Source organism: Bos mutus, chromosome 7, assembly GCF_027580195.1.
Source record: "Bos mutus isolate GX-2022 chromosome 7, NWIPB_WYAK_1.1, whole genome shotgun sequence".
NCBI classification, from domain to species: domain Eukaryota; kingdom Metazoa; phylum Chordata; class Mammalia; order Artiodactyla; family Bovidae; genus Bos; species Bos mutus.
The window spans coordinates 61,613,424-61,635,686 of NC_091623.1; the positions used below are offsets into that span (position 1 = coordinate 61,613,424).

General features: G+C 40.1%; 1 protein-coding gene across 1 annotated transcript in view; it reads right to left on the reverse strand.

Moving 5' to 3' along the window:
• Nucleotides 1-6,646: 6,646 nt before the first annotated feature.
• The window catches only part of RAD50 (RAD50 double strand break repair protein), a 107,606-nt gene continuing 91,989 nt past the window's right edge, over nt 6,647-22,263 (reverse strand). The window contains exons 22-25 of the mRNA XM_005888364.3: nt 11,294-11,379; nt 10,602-10,744; nt 8,408-8,541; nt 6,647-7,006 (exon numbers count right to left, since the gene is read on the reverse strand). Coding sequence (XP_005888426.2) covers nt 6,820-7,006; nt 8,408-8,541; nt 10,602-10,744; nt 11,294-11,379 — 550 coding nt within the window. The 3' untranslated portion in view covers nt 6,647-6,819. The remainder of the gene's footprint in view (nt 7,007-8,407; nt 8,542-10,601; nt 10,745-11,293; nt 11,380-22,263) is intronic.

The window sequence follows — 22,263 nt, forward strand, 5'->3', positions numbered from 1 at the left end:
GGCTACTGGACCATGAAGGAAGTCCCACTGCCTTCGCTTCTTGTATAAGTAGTCTCAAGGTCAATCAGAGGTCAGAGCTTAGGGTCTTCTTAGGTCTTTCCTGAATATGCACAAAGTTCTGACATACACATGAACTTCTAGACTCCTAGGAATTATGTTCAAGCTTGTTGAAGCCCCACAGACACGTCCTTTACGTTTTTTGGTTACTCTCTTGTTGGTCCCAATTAGTGATGCTGCCTTGGCAGCTGCAATGTCAGCCAATCATCACTGGTTGACTACAGCAGGCAGGGATGTTTGCAGAATGAGCTGGAGTCAGACTGAATAAAGAGTGGAGATTTTCAGTAAGCTGCCAGACAGGTCAAACACTGGCACTTCTGTTCAGCTGAAGATTTTGGGGAACTCCGTATCTATTCTGCTCTTTCCGGTTGTTGCTGCTTTCACAGGTACTGAAGTTATGGGGCTTTTGATCTTCAAAGCTACCACAAAGACAGGGCGAGGGGAGTGGGTTTAGGGCAAGTTAAAATGCCACTGGCTTTTCTCCCTGAAGTTCAGCTGTTTTCCTTGAACAAACAATCCTTGGCTTGTTGCAAGCCTTAATTTCCAGAATTCTGAAAAAGGCTGACGGCTTGACAGGGTTTTCATTGGCCTTGTGGGGGAGCGGGCTTCTGGCAGACCTCACGCTTCCATTATCCTCCCTACTCTCTTCCCAGCTTCCCCTTCCATCCCTGAAGAAAACAACTCTTTTACTAAAACCATACATTTATACTGATACTTCGGATTCAATGCAGCACTATAGGGTTCTTTTTATAACCTTCCCCTTTCTTGATATGCAAACATCTTTCTCTAATAGTGAGAAACTCAATTGTCTACAAATGTGTATGTATTTATTTTCGTATGTAAAGTGGTTTCAGAATTGCTAACCCATACTCCAGTGAGAAATGCATTTACTTTTAAAAAGATGACTGACTGACTGCTGTGTTAACAAACTGTGAGAAGAGGGCCCAAATCAGCAAGAACAGCTAGGTGACTCCTGATTATTTGGCTTGGACGGTGATGATGGCTTGGACCAGAGCAGTGGTGGTTTAGATGGTGAGGCATGGTCAGATTCTGGATATAATATTAAAGTTGAGTCCATAGTATTAAGCTCTGATGGGTTGAATGTGAGATGAGATAAACAGAAAAGGGAAGATGTCAAGATTTTTTCCTAAGTAGTTGCAAGACTGGAGTGGTCATTCCTCCAAAGCTATGGGAGCTGCAGGCTCTCAGGGAAGGACTGGGCCGTTGTAAGTTTCAGATGTCTATTAGATGTCCATCCAGGTGCAACCAGATATCCAGTTGTTGTTCAGCTGTGTAGTCATGTGTGAGTCAGGAGTTTAGACCACTTTGGACTGGAGGCAGATCTCAGGATTCAGCTCCACAAGACTATCAGAGGGGCAGCCAGCGCCCGCCCTCTGTGCCAGCAGCACCCAGTGTGCTCTGGCCCGCTTCCAGATGCTGCTGTTCTCTGTATCTCTGTCAGAAAGCTTTTTTCTCACCCCCCTTTTTTTTAAACTGTGGAAGGCAGCTCTGTGGAAGATGCATATGGAAAGCCAGTAGCTTAACAGGCCCTGAAATAGCCCTCAGCTAGTGATTCTTGGGAGTTGGTATATAAATACCCCAGCTGTCTTGCTCCTGGGTTGGGATAATTCTGAGGTGCACGCTTTGCCAAATTTCCCACTCTGTCTGTGGGATTAAACCCCAAATTGCCTACTATGGTAGCTGGTTTAAGAACACACTATTCGTTGGATACTTTCTCCTCACTATATATTGTGATTCCCCATCTCCTTCTGTTGGACTATAAAGCTGAGTGCCGAAGAACTGATGCTTTTGAACTGTGGTGTTGAAGACTTTTGAGTCCTTGGACTGCAAGATCATCAAACCAGTCAGTCTTAAAGGAAATCAGTCCTGAATATTCACTGGAAGGACTGATGTTGAAGCTGAAGCTCCAATACTTTGGCTACCTGATGCAAAGAACTGACTCATTGGAAATGACCCTGATGCTGGGAAAGATTGAAGGCAGGAGGAGAAGGGGATGACAGAAGATGAGATGGTTGGATGGTATCACTGACTAGATGGACTTGAGTTTGAGCAAGCTCTGGGAGTTGGTGATGGACAGGGAAGCCTGGAGTGTGGCAGTCCATGGGGTTGCAGAGTTGAACATGACTGAGCGACTGAACTGATCTCCTACTGTTAACTTTGCTTGAATCACTGTTTCAGGTTTTACTTCTGGGAGAGCTCAAACTAAGATAATTTTAAAGCTGTGCAACTGGATGATGTCACCAAATAAGTCAGTATAAGAAAAGAGATGCAGATGAAGAGTGAGCTCTAAAGCAGGGCAGCACCAAAAGGTCAGGGAAATACAGAGCCAGCAGAAGAAACTGCACGTGCAGGGTAAGGGAGAGCCCTGTTTTGCCAGGGTTAGGTACCGTGAGAAAAACTTGTGGACGGAAGAGGGAAAAGAAAGTTGAGTTTTTATGCAAGACAGTGATACTAGGATGGACCATGGAATTTAACCATGAAATTACGGGCATGAGGGAAGTGAAGAACCGAAAAAGTGGTAGAATCAATGGACTGAAATCCTGGTGGGCTTCCCGTGCACCTTTCCAGCACGGTCCTTGTTAAGAATGCTGGCAAGGACACAGCTGGGACTTCATTGAGCTTCATGAACGGTTTCGTGTGACCTCTCTTGTTTGTGCATGCTTGCTAATAAATGTTTTATGGATAGCAGAAAAAGAAATCTTGGTGGGCTTAAAGAATTGCTGGAGTTGGAGATCCCAGGAGTGAACTGAAGAGATACCAGAGGTTACTGTAGATGCTTAAAATGGAAATATGGAGAGTTGTGGTTATTGTTGTTAAAGGGCTGGACTCTGGCTAAAACTGTGGAGTATCCCTCACGGAGGAAACAGCAAGGAGCTGAGAAGTCTAAATGTGTTAGACCATCATTTGGATTCTGAAATCACCAATGGTCATGAAATTAAGTTTGGAGAATAATTCTCAACTGAGAGCTAAAATTGTTGCTAAGTGGGGCTGGGGCCTAAAGATAACTGCAACAAGAAAGAGTAAACCAATGAGGTGATGGTTCTTTCAAATACATACACACTTACTTATGTGCCAGGGAGTTCTAAGCAGTTTTAAGTCGCTTAAAACTCATACCACCACCACAAGATAGGCACCATTTCAGCTACTTTTACATATTAGGAAACAGGAGCAAAAGAGGATAAATGACTTGCCCAAGGTCCTAAAGCTAGTCTGGCTCATATTCTTCACTTCCATATTGTGATGTCCATTCATCTTCAAGTGTGTGTGTTTGTTTAGGGGGTAAGGGGTGGAGAATAATGTAGAAGCAGCGGTGAAAAGCTTAAAAAGGGCACCTACGCGACCTCCAAGCCCAGTGACATGAGGGAAATAGGAGAGAAAGTCACTCAAAAGGGCTGTGAGGGAAGTCACATCCTCAGAAGAAACCAGACTCGAAACTGGGAGTCCTGTTTTAATTTGTAAGTAACTTTGTTTCATTGGCTGTATTTATTTTGTGTTGCCTTTTTATTTGTTTCAATGACTAGAGCTTTCAAAAATATGTTGATGGAAGTTACCTGGTATTTTCATTTAATGGAAAATATTTCATCTTTTACTATTAAGATGACTAAACTAACTCAAATTACACTAAGAAAATATTCTTTTATTCTTTGCAAAACTGAGTTTACTAAAGCTAAGAGGTGTTGAATTTTATCAAATAATGGTCAATGTTGGGTATCTTATCACAATTTTTCCCCTTTGGCTTTATTGTGGTAATGATTTGTGACAAGAGTTATCCTCTGAAATTTCCTTACATTCTTGGGATAAAGATACCTTGGTTATTACATATGTTTATTTTAAAAGATGACTGGAATTGCTTTGTTCTTTCTTAATTTATGAATTCTTGGATGTGTCCTCTGAGTGAGGATTGGTCTGCTGTTCTTTCCTCATGGTACCACTCTTGATATCATGCTAGCCTGGCTAATATAGTAATTTTAGCTTTTTTTTTTCTAATTTTAATTAGAGGCTAATTACTTTACAATATTGTAGTGGTTTTTGTCATACAATGACATGAATCAGCCAGGGTGTACATGTGTCCCCATCCTGAACCCCCCTCCCATCACTCAGGGTCATCCCAGTGTACCAGCCCTGAGTACCATCTCATGCATCAAACCCGGACTGGCGAGCTGTTTCACATATGGTAAAATACATGTTTCAGTGCTATTCTCCCAAATCATCCCACCCTCGTGTTCTCCCACAGAGTCCAAAAGACTGTTCTTTACATCAGTGTCTCTCTTGCTGTCTCGTATACAGGGTTATTGTTAGCATCTTTCTAAATTCCATGTATATGTGTTAGTATACTGTATTGGTGTTTTTCTGGGTTACTTCACTCTGTATAACAGGCTCCAGTTTCATCCACCTCATTAGAACTGATTCAAATGTATTTTTTTTAATGGGCGAGTAATACTCCATTGTGTATATGTACCACAGCTTTCTTATCCATTCATCTGCTGATGGACATCTAGGTTGCTTCCATGTCCTGGCTATTATAAACAGTGCTGCGATGAACACTGGGGTACATGTGTCTCTTTCCCTTCTGGTTTCCTCAGTGTGTATGCCCAGCAGTGGGATTGCTGGGTCATAAGGCAGTTCTATTTCCAGTTTTTTAAGGAATCTCCACACTGTTCTCTATAGTGGCTGTACTAGTTTGCATTCCCACCAACAGTGTAAGAGGCTTCCCTTTTCTCCACACCCTCTCCAGCATTTATTGCTTGTAGACTTTTGGATCACAGCCATTCTGACCGGCGTGAGATGGTACCTCATTGTGGTTTTGATTTGCATTTCTCTCGATTCTAGTTTTTCAAAGCTAACTGGGATGACTGCACATAGTGGACAAGCAGCAGGTGGCTGGAGTGGAGGTTCTGCTCGGCCCTTTCCTCCAGGGATTAAGCGAGGATCCAGACCAGACTTCCTCAGACAAGGTTCTTTCTGTGAACCACAGAACAGAAAATGAGTTTTTCATCTGAAAACTGAAACCTTTTTCAGTTTTCTCAAGGTAGTATATAATCACCATCAGATGCACAGAAATTGGTTCTATACAGTGGATACTGTATTAGTTCCTGTTGCTGCTGTACCAAATTAGCACAAAATTAGCAGCTTAAAACAAGTATTATTCTCTTACATAACTCTGAAGGCCATAAGTCCAAAAATCAGTTTACTGGACTGAAAGTGAGGTGTCGGCAGGGATGGTTCCTTTTGGAGGTTCTGAGAGAAGAATGTGTTTGCCTTTTTTCAGCTTCTGTGGTTGCCCATATTTCTTGGTTTATAGCTGGTCCTCCACCTTCAAAGTGCATCACTCCAGTCTCTGCATGTCTCAATACAGTCAGGACCTTCTCTTCTGCCACCCACTCTCTGCCCGCTCCTTACTAGGATACTTGTAATTACATTCAGCCCACCAGGATCATTTCCCCATCTCAAGATCCTTAATTTTAATCATATTTGCAAAGTCCCTTTTGCCATATTACTAGGTAACATTCACAGGTCCCTGAGATTAGAACCTCAGTATCTTCAGAGGCCATTATCCAGCCTATCACAGATGCTGAAAACCTTAGGGCTTCTTTTCTAGACTTGTGTTGAAAAAGGCTGTCTGTACCATATGCTCATTAGAGCTGCAGATGGCACAGAAGTGACTGTGCCATGTGACTGACACTCTGAAAGTCTACTTCAGAGTGCGTGATTCGGTAGCACTCTCGTGGCCTGCTTGTGACAGGCTTCAAGTTGTCAGCTCGTAGTTCCAGGGAAAGGGTATGACTGGGCTCGTATTAGAAACAACATCTGGAATGAAAACGGGGCCGGCTTTTCCAGGGTTGCTCGGATCCCGTCAGGAGCAAGTGTGAACTCAGAGCAAGCCCTGCTTCCTGTCCCCACCAGAGCTGCACACTGGGAGAGCAGTCGGGACACACGGTAAGGCTAAGCTGATGAAACAGCACAGAAAGTTAGAGCTCCTGCAAGAAGGCAGGTCAGGTCCCCAGTGAGGAGGCGGCCTTGCTCTTGGGCAGAGCTTTCCAGAAATGGATGGTGCACAGTGGGGAATGTCCTGTCTTCAGACAGCCCAGGTTTGGGGACTACCTGGTAGGGATATGTGGGGAGGGAATAGAGTGGGCATGGAAATTAAATTAAGATTCCTTTCAAACTTTGAAGCCCCCATTTGACTACTGCAAATTTTAGTTGGAGAAACTGAGGTCCCAAGAGGAAGAGGTCACTTACCTAGATTTATAAAGAGCAGAGCCAGCTATTAATAATCATCTTTCATCTTCAGATATTAATATTGATAACTCAGTTTTTAAAACCACATCCAACAAACTAAATTTAGAGGTAAATCTTAACACTGACTTTTTTTTTTTTAATGCCCAAACTGTAGTTTCCAGGCAGAGAAACTACTTCTCACTAATGCTTTGGGAAGTGAACATTTAGTAAGAAGCTTCAGGCCCTACAGACTCGTTCATTAGTGCTAGGGAGGGGAGCAGGGAAGCTGAGCATATCTTCGCTGCTCTTGAGGCTTGTCAGATGCTGCCTGGAGAGGAATGAAGTTCAGAGAATCAGCCCAAATTTCATGTGAAACACTTTTAATGATTTTTGAACCTCTTAGACATTAAAAACGCTAGACACAAGGCTCATTTGAAAGAACATTTTCATATTGTCTCAATACCAGAAATAAGCAGTTGCCAGAGGATCAGTGTTTCTAAAGTATGTAAGTCTTGAATGTTTTTAATGAACATAAGATCCTAGGGAACTAACACTGCATGTCACAATCTGTGAGCACTGCTCAATGTTCTTCTTAATCCTGTAGAATTTCTCCACATATTCAGAACGCCCTAGGAGCTCCACAAAATCTTCATCATGAGTGATTACCAGAAGCTGGAAGTTCCGCTGTTGTGAGCGACTTTTTATTATCCTGAAACAATATAACATTTTATTACTAAAGAACATACATAACTCTCTTCTTTATTTGCAAAAGCCACTGAGAACCCTGTCAGACACAAAGTGTGTGCTGTGTGTGATGACCAGGCTTTTCCTGTGTCGTGTGAGTATCAGGGCCCCTGACAGCCCTGCAGGAAGTGGCAGGGGGGAGGGGTGGGTGGATCCAGGCCTTCAGGTCAGCCAGGTTGCAGTCTCATCTCCTCGCTAGACAGTGGGGATGCGTAGCCTGACTCTTCGCTGAGGTCTGGCTTAAAGACTGGTGAGAATACATGAAGAACTAGTTTTATTCTTAAAGCAGGTAGAAATGTTTTATTGCACTTTCTTTAATAATCTGTGCCACTCAACTTTAGGAGTCTGACTTATTCCTGGGGTTTTCTTGACCTGATATTAGTTTTCTCTGGAAGAAAACTATTTAAAAAGCCTACAGGCAAGGGGAATAACACTGTGAGCCCCACTGCCTTCTCAGGAGCTGGGTCTACTTAGAACTCTGCCACCACCAGTCACTAGATGCATCACTGGTATGACACAGGGGGCCTGAGTGGGCGTACTGAGAACGTTTCTGCTTGTTATCTATATGCTGAGGTAACTAGTTATGAGTCTGAGACTTAAGACTTTTTCTTTAAACTAACCGCTTATTTATCCCTTGCCTGGAGCTGGATGCACTTAGGTTTCACAAGCACCAACCCTTACTTGTGGGTCACACGGGACTACTGGGAGAGATGGCTGGAGACAGCTGGCTCTGGGGCCACTCAAGTCTCCTATCACAGGAGACGTTCTCTCTGCTACGAAGAGTCTGTCTGGAGTGAAGACCCCCCAGAAGAGCTTCTCTATCTCATGCAGACTGCCCGTCCTCTGCTGGACCGTGCAGAAGCAAGGGCTCTCTACCCCCAGACCTGCACCACCCCAGCGGTGAGCTGTGATAAGCGTGTCTGCAGTCTGGAGCCTACCTCACCACACCACTAATACACTTTTTGAGTAAGAGCCGTCATTCCTCATAGACGCTGACACATGTGAGCAGCTGGGGAGAGAGTTTAAAACCCACTGTCACCACCTAGAAATGCTTTAGTGGAGCACGCTAACTCCTGTCTGAGACACATGGGCCCCTCTGGTGGGTTTACAGGAAAACCAAACCAAGCCAGGAAACCCTCACTGTGAACACTCTTGGGGAGATGTAGGATGTGTCTGGGGCATGTGTTCACCAGGTAGTTCTTTTTTTAAGCATCTGAAAAATTACTATCAAGGTAAAGCCTAAGGTCTGGTAAAACCAGTTTCCCCAAGGAGGACCCACCTACAGAGGATTCTATTTTCACCATAGAATTCTCTTAATCTTCCTTTAAAAACAATCATAACTTGGCCCCAAATTTGAGATACTTACTCAACCAGAGCATGTGCAAGAGATTCAATGTTTTCTCGGTCAAGATTTGTCGTTGGCTCGTCCAAAGCAAGGATGCCACAGTTTAAGCAGAATGTTTCAGCCAGGGCTAGGCGAATGATGAGTGAGGCTAATACCTGGAAAAAGGGTGCCAGAACTCAGCTGCACTGCACACGTTTCTCATTCACCTGAGGAAAACAGGCAGACTGGCACACTGGCTTTTGAAGGGAAAGGTGGGGCAATCTCACAGGATCACTGACCTCAGGTGTACATCATTAAAATGCCAGGCCACACCTCAAATCAGCTATAACAAAGCTTCCAATTAGAGACCTGCATCAGAAATGCAGTTAGCACTTATCTAATGTTACTGACAATTTTAATAGTGGTATAAGATGAACAACCTTAAAAATTCATAATCTGGCTATTGTCCTGATGATGTTAGAAAACTTGGATATAACACGTTTTCCAGAGCCTCACAGACACCTTTTCCCTTGGAGACTCTCTCACTCTCTCTGTTCTGTGGAACCGAAGTGGCACCATCGCTCTAACCCGAACTTAAATGTCTGTGTGTATGATTCTGAGAGGGAGGGAGAGGAAAGCTATGAGTACACAAGTATGGTTCTATTTAAGCTTGACTGTGGAAAATCCAAGCAACCAAAACTATGAGGAACTTTTGTGGATAACAAACCTAACGCTGAGACTGCCACTGAAGCCCTCTGCGGGCACAAGGGCCACAGAACCAAGAGGGAGGGACGAGTCCAGGAAGATGCACGACTTCTGTGGGGGCTGTGATGTCCCCTCCACCCCCAGACTTGTGAGCAGAGGTGCGTCAGTGAGTGAGCGAGTGATCTCAGAGCACTTCAGAGCTTTTCTCTGATGCACAGGGCAGGCTGGCAGATTGAAGATGCCAGGGCCACAGGCCAGTCCTGCTCTCCTGCTGCCACCATCACCCATTCAGAGTGGAGTCGGAATGGAGCTCCTGGCCCACTTTTACACAGCATCTGTCTGTCCTGTCACTCAACATCAAGGAAATGCTAGCACTAATTTTTGTAATTTATAGTAGCTACAGGAAATCCGCTTTTGTTCAGAAAATATTTTTAATCCAAATAGACATGTTTCAAACTCAAGGGATATTGATTATAGATCACAAATTTGTCATTTTTGCAATCTGATTAAGATAATAATCTGCAGATGCCTTATAAATTGGTATCAGCTATCTGGGTTGATGACAAAAATACATGCATAGAGTGTCTTTAAAAAACTGCAAACTTTTTTATGTGAATGACTCTGATATGAGCATCCATTTACAGAATTATAAAATTTTGTTAAGAATCAGGGGTCCAGAGGTAATATTGATAATATTCTTCTAATCTGCAAAGGAGGAAGATCAAAAATCGATAACATTTTGGTGACAAACCAGTGCACAGTGAAAGAACCCAGCACCGTTCCCAAGGATGCAGGTCCTACTTCCCAACTTGTTGATATGAGTCCTCTATGCATCCAACCTCAGCTTCCTCAGAGCTCCCTGCAGAGCCAGGTGGCCTGGCCCAGCACTGAGTCCCTGTGGTGGTGGGGGCAGAGGCCCTGTGGCTTTCACAGCCTTTGACTCTGGCAGGCCTGCTTTCACACGGTCCCCAGGCCCCAAGGCTAGGCTGGGGAGTGGTGGTGGGGACTCAGTCCTATGGCGAGAGACTCTTAGTTACTGTAATGCCTCATGTGGCTCAATCTAGGGTCTGGTTTGCTAATACTGTATGTCACTGACTGTAAAACATACCGTTCCTTATCCTTTGACTTCTCTGAAATCAAGATGCAGCTTAGAATTACTGTTGAATTTTTTCTCTCTTGGTGGCACATAAATTAGTGTGGGTCTATAACTGATGATCAAACAACCTTATTCTCATAAGGAATGCCATGAAACAATGAATGGCCTTCAGCTTTTTGCTCTACATTTAGGCTATCCTGTGAGACTGTTTCAGGCCCTTCTAAAAGCCTACTTTACATAATGTTGCAGGAAACGCTGGTTAGAATTGAGAGTATAATGAGAGTAACTGAGCCCGGTTCACTTCATGTGGCAGCAATGATGCTATAAGGAGCTTCCCACCATTCAAGGGCACCTTGGGTGCTTCCTCTGCACTGACAATCATTTCTCCGTCAATTTTCTGTGTACAAGTGGTTTTACGTTCGTGAAAATACCTGCCTTTTGTCCGGCGCTGCAACGCCCTCTCATATCCAAGGCTGTGTCTCCCTTTAGCATCACCACTCGGTAGTTGTAATTCCTCCTTTTATCAGAGGCTGATACATTTTCATCGGCATCTGATCGAATTTCTATGTACTCAATATCTGATACAGAAAGAAGAAGATTTTAGGAACCTATACTCTGCAGCCTTTTGTCATTTGCAAACCTTATCAAAGAACGTTATAAGCAACATGCGAGGCTGACATTCCCAGGGGAAACACTGGGTGGTTTGGAAACTTTTCCCTGGTTATGAGAATCCCTGGTCAGAAGCAGCCAGATACCCAACCAACCGTTGCTCTCAGCTGTGCCCTTTTCTTAGTTCCCCTATTAAGAATTTCCTCCTAATGGTGTTCTTCTTCTTCTTATCTCATTTCAGCTTATCCCTATCTGCACTTCAACAGAACCTATTATGTCATCAGCTAAATATAATGTGTACCATAGCCAAATTTGTAAGTCCTGTCAGGCTTTGGAATAGAAAACTTTGCATTTTTTTCTTTCTAAAAGATATTGTCAAGATAAGAATTCTTAGAAAATCTGAAAGAGGTGTTCAGAAAGGGGTCTAGAGGCAATACTGGCATGATGAGAGGTCATATGAAGCAAGAGCTTGACACAGGGCTTTAGAAAGAGCATTCATGTTACACCATGTTAATTACCTTGTCCACGATAGGTACTTCGCCAAAGGTCACGAATAATTTTGTTGATTTCTTCCATTTTCATACTGTGAAATTTCATTATTGCTCTGGAAAAAGAATCCACTGGTAAAGGTAACATAATATTTAACTGGAGTGGGTTGCCCATTTCCTCCTCCAGGGGATCTTTCCAACCCAGGGATCGAACCTGGGTCTTCTGCATGGCGGGCAGATTCTCTACCATCTGAGCCACCAGGGAAGACCAATATATTTAACAGTATATATTAAAAATATACAAAATGTTTAATAATATATATAGTAAGTAACATCATAACAATGAGATAACTTCCCCCATATTAATAATAAAAGTAGAATATAGTATGGAGAAGGCAATGGCACCCCACTCCAGTACTTTTGCCTAGAAAATCCCATGGATGGAGGAGCCTGGCGGGCTGCAGTCCATGGGGTCGCTGGGAGTCGGACACAACTGAGTGACTTCACTTTCACTTTTCACTTTCATGCACTGGAGAAGGAAATGGTAACCCACTCCAGTGTTCTTGCCTGGAGAATCCCAAGAACCGGGAAGCCTGGTGGGCTGCCGTCTATGGGGTCACACAGAGTGGGACACGACTGAAGCAACTTAGCATCAGCAGAATATAGTAAGAGCTAGAAAAAAATAAATACAACCAAAACCTTGCTATTGGCTAGTATTGCAAACTGTCAGGCATATATAATTCCAGCACTCCAGGGTCCTTATCCTTCTCCACTTTCACTCTCTAGATCAAACCCTGGTCTCCTGCATTGCAGGCAAATTCTTACCATCTGAGTCACCAGGGAAGCTCCATGATAAGACAAACATTCCCTTAAATGCTTAAGTGCTGTGAAAACTTCTGAAAAGAGTTTTTTATGAGACTTTTCCTTAGGTTTAACAGAAGCGCTCTTTCTACTGATACCAACTGGTTATATACGAAGCTCTGCTGAACGGATGACAGTGAGTTAAAGAGGGGATAGAAGGTGTACAGGGTCCCTTAATCCACGGGAAAACAGGTGAATCTCTGGAACTGCTGTCTTTTTTTTCCTCTTCTATTTTATTACAGTTTACCGAAGTCAACCTCTGAAGCTGCTTTTGTCTCAGATCTGTGAGCTTTTTACCAACCAGAAGTGCTGGTTCAGAGAGGAGGATATAGAGACTTAAGCTCACCTGAACTTCAAAATTTTATTTTCCCTTCCTAAAGATTCAAAAATCCTAACTCCAAATATGTGCATTAACTTTTGTGCATCCCTCTACCCCCCCCAACACTCTTGAAATACTAGTAGTTTTGAAATACGAAAAAGAAAAGAAATGTGTAAAAACAAAAGTAGCCTGTCAAAATCTAACATCGTTTTTACTATAGTCACCTTTCGCCAAAAAGCCCTTAGGTTCTTTGGAAGTGGGTTTATGAATTAATAAATGTTGCAACAGTCACAAAAAGGCAAACATCACTGCCATCACCATACAAAGGATGTGAGGCGGACATACTTCCATTTGCAAGTCTCTTATCTGATATATACAAAAAAAGAAACTGAACGTAATGCTACTGCCTCTGCAGAATCATTTCATGATCTTCTGGTTTACCAGCAAAAGAGAAAGAAATGACTCAACATAAATACATTTTAAATATCAGATGAAGGATTTTTAAGTATAAAGCCCGGAAAAAAACCATATTCTGCCTGTTGATGAGAATGCAACAAGTCTCTATTTTCTACTTTTATATATTTATCTCAGATTTTATACTTCTTTCAAAAGGACAGAGACACAACTTCTAAGTATTTGTTTAAAACCAAAAAACCTCAGAGAATGTTCTTGAGATGAATCATGTGATCCTTAGCTTTATACGTTATGATCTTGATTCTTCAAATGACTTTTAAAAAACGTCATCTTTCCATTCAAGTTAAAAATCGTCCATAATTAACATAAATAAGCACTCTCAACATGGAGAACAAGCTCCAGGTGGGGCACACATGTCCAAGATGTATAAGTATGGTCTACACCATGGCTCCCTGGGACATCAGAGGTGGCGCATCCTCACCCATGTGTAGGTCTGCTGAGAGAAAAAACTCCAGTCCTCACACTGACCAATGAGTGTGGCAGACAGAGCTGATGTCAACAGTAGTTGGACCATTCACTTTGTATCTTGCATGCACGCTCAGTTGCTCATTCATGTCTGACTCTGTGGCTCCATGGACTGTATGTAGCTTGCTAGGCTCCTTTGTCCGTGGGATTCACCAGGCATGGATACTGGAGTGGGTTGCCATTTCCTACTCCAGGGGCTCTTCCCAACTCAGGGATCAAACCAGCGTCTCCTGCATTGACAGGCGGATTCTTCTACCACTGAGCCACATGGGAATCCCACTTTGTATCTTCTCTCTCTGTTAATATGGAGTTTATAGCCCCACTATGCAATGATTACAGTAACTACATGGGTTTGATCCCTGGTCAGGGAATTAAGATCCTACAAGCCAGGCAACATGGCCAAAATGAAAAAAAGAAATGGAAAGGTAATCTCTATGTTCATGATTGGAAGGATTAATTATGTTAATACTTCTCAAAGCCATGTATGTAATACAATGCAATTCTTATCAAAATTCCAATGGTAGTTTTTATAGAAATAGAAAAAACACTCTTGAAACTTACATGGAACTACAAAAGACCCAAATAGCCAAACAAACCTGAGAAAACAACAAAGCAATGGTACTGTATTTCCTGATTCCAAGTTATACTAAAGCTATAGTAATTAAAACAGTATTGTACTCCCATAGACAATTAATCTATGACAAAGGAGGCAAGAATATACAATGGAGAAGAGTCTCTGCAATAAGTGGTGCTGGGAAAGATGGACAGCTACATGTAAAAGAATGAAATCAGGACATTCTCTAACACCACACACAAAAGTAAACTCGAAATTGGCTAAAGACCTAAAGATAAGACTGTACACTGTGTAATTCCTAGAGGAAAAACAGGCAAAACACACTTTAAAATAAATTGCAGCAGTATCCTTTTGGATCTATCTCCTAGAGTAATGAAAATTAAAAACAAACAAAAGGGACCTAATTAAAAAGCTTTTGCAGAGCAAAGGAAATGATAAATTGAAAAGACAACCCACAGAATGGGAGAAAATCTTTGCAAAAGAAGCAACCAACAAGGAATTAATCTCCAAAATATACCAACAGCTTACACAGCTCAAAAAAAAACAAAAAAGACAACCCATCAAAAAATGGGCAGAAGATCTAGACATTTCTCAAGATATACAGATGACCAAAACACACATGAAAAGATCCTCAACATCTCAAAGAAATGCAAATCAAAACTACAATAAGGTATCACCTCAAACCAGTCAGAATGGCCATCATCAAAAAGTCTACAAACAATAAATGCAGGAGAGAGTGCAGAGAAAAGCAAACTCTCCTATATTGTTGATGGGAATGTAAAGTGGTATGACCATTATGGAGGACAGTATGAAATTTCCTTTAAGAACTAAAAATAGAATTATCATATGATCCAGCAATCCCACTCCTGGGCATATATCCAGGGAAAACAAAACTTGAAAAGATACACGCACCCTGATGTTCACTGCAGCACTGTTTCAACAGCCAAGACACAGAAACAACCTAAATGTCCATCAACAGATAAAGAAGATGTGGTGCATGTATATAACGGAGTATTAGTCAGTTACGAAAAGGATGAAATGATGCCATCCATTTGCAGCAACCTGGATGACCTAGAGATTTTCATGCTAAGGTGAAATAAGTCAGACAAAGAAAGACAAAGATCATATGATATTGTTTATATGTGGAATCTGAAAAAAAAAGATTAAAATAAACGTTTAAAAAACAGAAATAGACCCACAGACACAGAAAACACTTATAGTTAGCAAAGGGGAAGAAGGGAGGAGGGGGATAAATTAGGAGGTTGGGATTAACATATACACACTGCTATACATAAAACAGATAACCAATAAGGACGTACTGTATTGGCACAGGGAATTATACTCAATATTTTGTAATAACCTATAAGGAAAAAATCTGTAAAATAATATATACATATATATAACTGAATCACTGTGCTATACATCTGAAACTAACATGACAGTGTAAATCAACTATATTGATCAGATCAGATCAGATCAGTCGCTCAGTCGTGTCCGACTCTTTGCGACCCCATGAATTGCAGCACGTCAGGCCTCCCTGTCCATCGAGTCGGTGATGCCATCCAGCCATCTCATCCTCTGTCATCCCCTTCTCCTCTTGCCCCCAATCCCTCCCAGCATCAGAGTCTTTTCCAATGAGTCAACTCTTCACATGATACTTCAATATAAAAAGAGACTTAAAAAAACCTAGTATGGCAGTGGCATAAAAAGACAAATAGACCAACAGAACATAATCGACAGCCCAGAAATTAACCCAGACACATACAGTAAACTAATATTTGACAAGGGAACCAAAAACACTCAATGGAGACAAGACAGTCTCTTCAGTATGGTGTTGGGAAAACGGGATACTCACATGTAAAAGAATGAAACCAGATCCCTATTTTAATCACTCGTAAAATGAACTCTAAATGAATCAAAGGCTTAAATGTAAAACCTGAAAGTATGAAACTCCCAGAAGAAAGTTCCTTGACATGGGTCTTGGTATTGATTTTTGGAAATCATAGCTAAAGCACAAACAATAACAACAAAGTGGGGGTCTGCATTAAACTAAAAAGTTTCTGCACAGCTAAAGAAACAAAGTAAAAAGACAACCTATGGGATGGGAAAGAATATTTGAAAGCCATGAATCTGATAAGGAGTTAATATCCAAAATATATAAAGAACTCATACAACCTGGGGAAAAAAAACCTCAATTTAAAATTGGACAAAGGACCTTAATAGACATTTTTCCAAAGAACATACACGAAAGGTCCATGACCTTTTAGCAGCTAAAAGGTCCATGAAAAAGATGCTGACAGTCATTAGGGAACTGCAGATTAACACCACAATGAAAGAGCACCTCATACCTCTTAGAACATCCATCACCAACAAAACCTAACAAATGATGGCATGGACGTGGAGAAAAGAAAACCCTTGTGCACTGTTGCCAGCATACACTGTAAACTGGTACAGCCACTGTGGGAAACAGTATAGAGTCCTAAAAAACTAAAACTACAAGTAACATATAGCCTAGTAATTCCACTTTGGGGAATGTATCCAAAGGAAAGGAAAACACTAACTTGAAAAGTTATCTGCACCCTCCTCCCCCATTCACAGCAGCACTGTTCACAACAGCTAAGACAGAAACAACCTATGTCCATCATGGAATGAACGGATAGAGAAGATGTGAGATATATATCTTTATACACATATACATATCATATCTACACACATACACATTTACACATATAATGGAACATTATTCAGCCATAAAAAACAAAGAAGTCCTACCATTTGGAACGACGTTGGATGGACTTTGAAGGCAGGTTAAAAGAAGTCAGACAGAAAAAGACAAATACTGTAAGATCTCACTTACATGTGGAATTTAATTTCCGCTTATAAATATGTACTAGGTCTGTAATATACAATATGTTAACTATACTGCTGTATGACATAAGACAGCTAGGAGAGTAAAGCCTAAGAGTTCTCATCACAACATGTTTTTTCCTTTTTATCTACACGAGATGATGGATATTAACTAAACCTACTTTAGTAATCTTCATAATATGTGTATATCAAACCATCATGCCATACACCTTAAACATATACAGTGATGTATGTTAACTATTTCTCAATAAAATAAAACAGAAGCTGGGGAGAAAACTGAGATTTAATCAAATTAGTAATGTGCTCAAGATCAGAAAAATGGGATATTAACAGCCCTTGAATATAATCAAAATTATTTGAACAGGCAGTCAAAATGCCATCTTTCAAGCCATCAGGCTCAGACAGTTTTACAAGTGAATGTTTTCATATCTTCAAGGTACACCTAGTTCCGAAGTATGTAAATACTACATAGCAAGGAGAAACGTAAGAAAAAAAAAAAGGATAGGCTTATTTTGCTTACAAATACAGATACAAACATTCTAAATAAAACCAAATTTAGGGCTGAGCATATTAAAACCAGTGTATTACAACCAAATAGTGTTTATCTCAAGAACCCAAGAATGGTACAACAGAAAATTAAGATAATTCACTTCATTAAAAGATTGCAAGAAAATATTATTTAAACAGATGTCAAAAAGTATAATACTGAGTTTTGATAAAAACTAAATACAGAGAAATAGAAAAATTTCTTAATTAGACAAGATGACTATCAGATACCCACAGCAAGCATCAAACTTACTGTTAAAATATACAAAAGTGTTCCTCTTAAAGCTAAGAACAAGAGAAAGAGAACTTTTATTATTGCTACTCTAAAATAATGTCCTGGAGATCCCTAATAACTGAGCAAGACAATAAAGAGAAATGAAGACTAAATGAGGGGAACAAAAATAAGAACTTGCTATCGTTTCTGCAGATGATATAACTATACACTCAGAAAACCTAACAAATCAACTGACAAACTATTAAAGACTGATAAGTAGTCAGAAATAAACATACATTACTGTGGCAGAATTCAATATGAAATATAATAGACAAATGGGTCCTATTCATGATGGCAATAAAAACTAAGAAATACCAGGAGAAAAAAGGTACAGAATCTAAATGAAAAAGTTATAATACTTTACAAGAGAACAAAACCATCCTGAATAAATACATTACAGGACTCCAATGGGAGATTCAATATTAAAAACATTTTCCCTCAAGTAATCCGTAAATTAAATGCAATCCAAACAAAACTCCCAACAAGATTAAATAATTTTTTAAATAAAACCCACAAGATGACTCTAAAGTTCATATATGAGAGATAATGTGATTGAATAAAATCATGGAGGACAAGAATAAAAATTAAACCAACTATATACAGAACTTTATAACTGACATTTCAAGTCAATGGGAAAGGTTTTAATAGTGCTTAGAAGAGGGAAAAATTAAAATTATATCACTATCTTTTATCAAATTTCAAATGAAGTCCAAATAAAAGATTAAAAATAAGTAAGACTATTAAAAGAAAAATTTTTGTAATCTTAGGATTGGGAAGGCCCTTGTAATTGAGAAGTCATACATTAAAATTCCAAAAATTTATTGACCTAAACACTAAGCTACAAATAAATAATACCATCAAGAAAGCTAATGGACAAGTGACAAACTAGGAAAAACTCCTTGTGCTGTATGTGAAAAGGATTAATATCCAGAATCTATTTTAAAATAATAACACAAATCACTTAGAAAAAGACAACCTAATAGAAAACTTGGCAAAGAGATATGACTGGACAATTCCTGGAGAAGAAATACAAACAGCCAACATATGAAAAGACATTTAACCTCACTATTAAACAGGGGAATGTAAAGTGAGAACATTTTGTGTGTAAGACTCAAAAATTTTAAAAGTTGATAATGTGTAAAGCAGACATAAAGAAATGTCATACATTTAAGTAGGTACTTTCATACACTACTGGTAGAAACAGACCTTGTGCTTCTGGAAGGCACATACCCTCTGACCCAGCAGCTTTATTTCTAAGTAGCCATCTTTCTGATATATCTGCACAAGTGTGAGAAGACATACACTGTAGCACTATCTGCAGTAGCAAACATTTAAAGGCTTCCAATATGTCTATCAGTGGTCAAATAAAGTAGGTAACATCCACCTTATAGAATATTATGCAGACATTAAAAATAATGAGGTATTTACCTATACAAACATGAATTTCATCACATGGTAAAGTGAGAAAAAAAAGTATCTACAATGTGATACCATTCACACAAAGCAAATGTGTACATAATGCAAAAGCACTGTGAAGACAATGAAAAGGTCTCATCAGTGTAATTCTACTGAACTGCTGAATAAATGTCAGAGCCTGTCAAGGGAATTTCAAGTCCCAATCTGAACCATGTTCTGTAATTTGCAGAATAATGATAGAGAGGAAATAAAGATATCTGTGATACAAGGCTGAATGGGTTAAGTGGTACAAATATTATGATATACAAAGGAAGAAATTACAGCACTTGTATGTTACAGGGAGTTAACACTTAAGAGTCACCTTGAAGGTCCATGACATCTAGTAAACTCTGATTCTGCTTAGGCAAAGATATAAATTTCATGGGCTGGAAACTACTGTAAGTAGATGTCATTGGGCTAGCTGCATCAGCCCCACCTGTGCCTGGAGTGTGCCTGTCACTCAGTTAAATGCATATAATACTGACGCATGTTATGTGTATGTTTTGTGAAAAATGATTTCCCAAAATGAAAAGTTCTAAGAAAACAGTGATTTATAAATCAATCTTATATTGAAATATTCTTGGTAATCTGAAAGATTGTCTTGAAAATCTCAGTAACAATCTATTGCATTTTATGAGGACAAAGGATGGTTTTAGTGGTATTTAAATTCTAGTGATCCATGAAAGTCTTACAATGTGACCCTCAGAGATGACAAAGGCCTAGCATATTTACTGTTTGAAAGGGGGCACAATGAGGCCAAAAGACAAAAGGACTCGTACAGGTGAAACTATTCCATATGATACTGTACGGGCAGTTGTTCTTCAGTTGCGTCCAGCTCTTTGGGATCCCATGGACTGCAGCACGCCAGGCTACATGGCTAGTTACATGTCATTAAACATTTGTCTAATTGCAGAGAATGCAGAACACCATGAGTGAACCCAAATGTGAACTACAGATTTTGGTGAGTATGATGTTCATCAAATGTACCACTCTGGTCAGGGATGACTGTGGGATAGGCTATGGTCAGGGAAGGCTGGAGACAGAGGTGTATGGGAAATCTCTGTATTTTCTGCTCGATTTTACTGTGAACCTAAAACTGCTCAAAAAATAATCTATTGAGAAAGACAGAAAAAGGAGTATGAACTAATGTACTCTGTAGAGCTGTTTTCATACATGTCCCTCTTCCTTCTTCACACACACAACTCTGAATGCCAAGCTGACCGTCCTGTCCGTCAGCACCTCTTTGCACTATGGCTTCTGCCCCAGCAGTTTCTAGATGATTTTCCTTTTTGTTCTAAGCTGTCAAACTGTCTCCACTCTTGGGCCTTTAATAAAAAGCTTCTGCAAGCCTTGGAGCTGTCTACTTTCTAAGCACACATGGGTTCTCAAAGTCACAAGTGAAGCATGTTGGGCATCCCCAGGACAGTAGTTCAGAGTTTTTGCTGCTGCTCTCTGGCCACTTTTAAAATCATCACAGGACTTGGTCATTAGCAGAGAACTGAATGCCTGAAATGGAGTGGTCAGAAAACAGGTAGACTAAAACCTAACCTGCCAGACAAACACCTTTTCAAATGTTACACCTTTCATATTTAAGCCATCTCCAGGGCTCCAACTACCGACGAAGGTTAGTTACCATTTTGCTATTCAAAGTCAGAAATGCATGTACAATGGCAAATTTTGAACTGGATTTCCCCATAACTCAAGCTATTTCAGTAAATATTGAAGGGGTCAAAGACGAGCCTTCCTAATAAAAGCAGAGAAAAGATAATACTTACAAAGACTTTTTCCAACAATACTATTCTCATCCTCGCACATAAAATTGTACCAAATGGAGGAGGAAATGGCAACCCACTCCAGTATTTTTTTAAAATTAAGAAGTTGAAATATTTTATTATTAAATTGTTTCTTATTCTCCTGCAAGGCTGTTGCTTCACTGTGTAAAAATAGCACCAGCAAACACAGTGTATTGCAAAATTAAGATAGTAATATTCTTTACTGGATGCTATACAACAAACAAACTTTTCTCTCCTGCCAGTTATTTCTAGTGGGAAGATAATTCTGACCCAAATCCAGGGATGGCTGTAAGCAAGTTACAAAATTATATAAGGCTTAAGATAACTGTGTTATCCTTGAATTACATAATTTTTATAACTAGTTTTACCACAGATAATTTCAGGAATTTTGAATATTGTAACTGGCACCTAGCCTAAAAATCATAGGGTGCTGTCAAAAAGATGCAGTGTTTCTCTGAAGTTATTAGGAAGTTAAGGGGTATTTTCTTCAGGAAACATTGTTACAAGTGGTTTCTTTTCCTAAAAGTTGCTTTTAAATACATATCCACCCCTAATTTTAAGACAACTATGCTAGATTAAGTTGTTTCAAACTAGTTTATTTAGGGGTTCCATTTTCTCTCAATAGATTTTATGTATTTCTCATATGCTTCTTCACTCATTAGTTCCACACTCTGGTATTTCTGCCCGGAGAATTCCATGGACAAAAGAGCCTGGTGGCTACAGTTCACAGAGTTGCAAAGAGTTGGACACGACTGAGCACCTTTTACTTTGCTTCGCTTCACTTCCTGAGATATACAGGTTGCCAGAAAACTGGCTAAGATCAATTTTGTTGTTCATTATTATATTGAATACTCTTCCCTACTGTAGTTACCACCATGAGAACTTCCTGTCTTCCTACATATAGGCCAGCGGAAGCCCTCTAGTATAAGGGAAATGATATGATGAGTATCACATTCTACTGAGTATTGTGTTCCAAACTAGCAGTGAGTTTTATTACTTAGCACACTTTAAAATCCCTAACTTGCCAATCCTAAGCTGCACATTTATAAGAAAAATGTCCTCTTTTTCTAGATAAAACCTTTAAGACTATTAAACTAATTTCCTAAAACCCTTGAAATTATTGAACTGCTGTAATTTCCTTTGACCAGACTCCCAAATATCAGCTTTTAAAATTCAGGTAATGGGTCAACCACTATTGCTACAGTGGTTGATAAATATTTGGTTAAAAAACCTGCAAGTCATTGTGAAATGCCACTAGCTATCATTGGGTTTTATAATCTACTTGTTTGATGCTATGGGGGCTGATGTGAAACCGTGCTGTATTTAAGATAAGAATGAGAATGATAGCCATGAGGTGAGTCCTGCATCAAG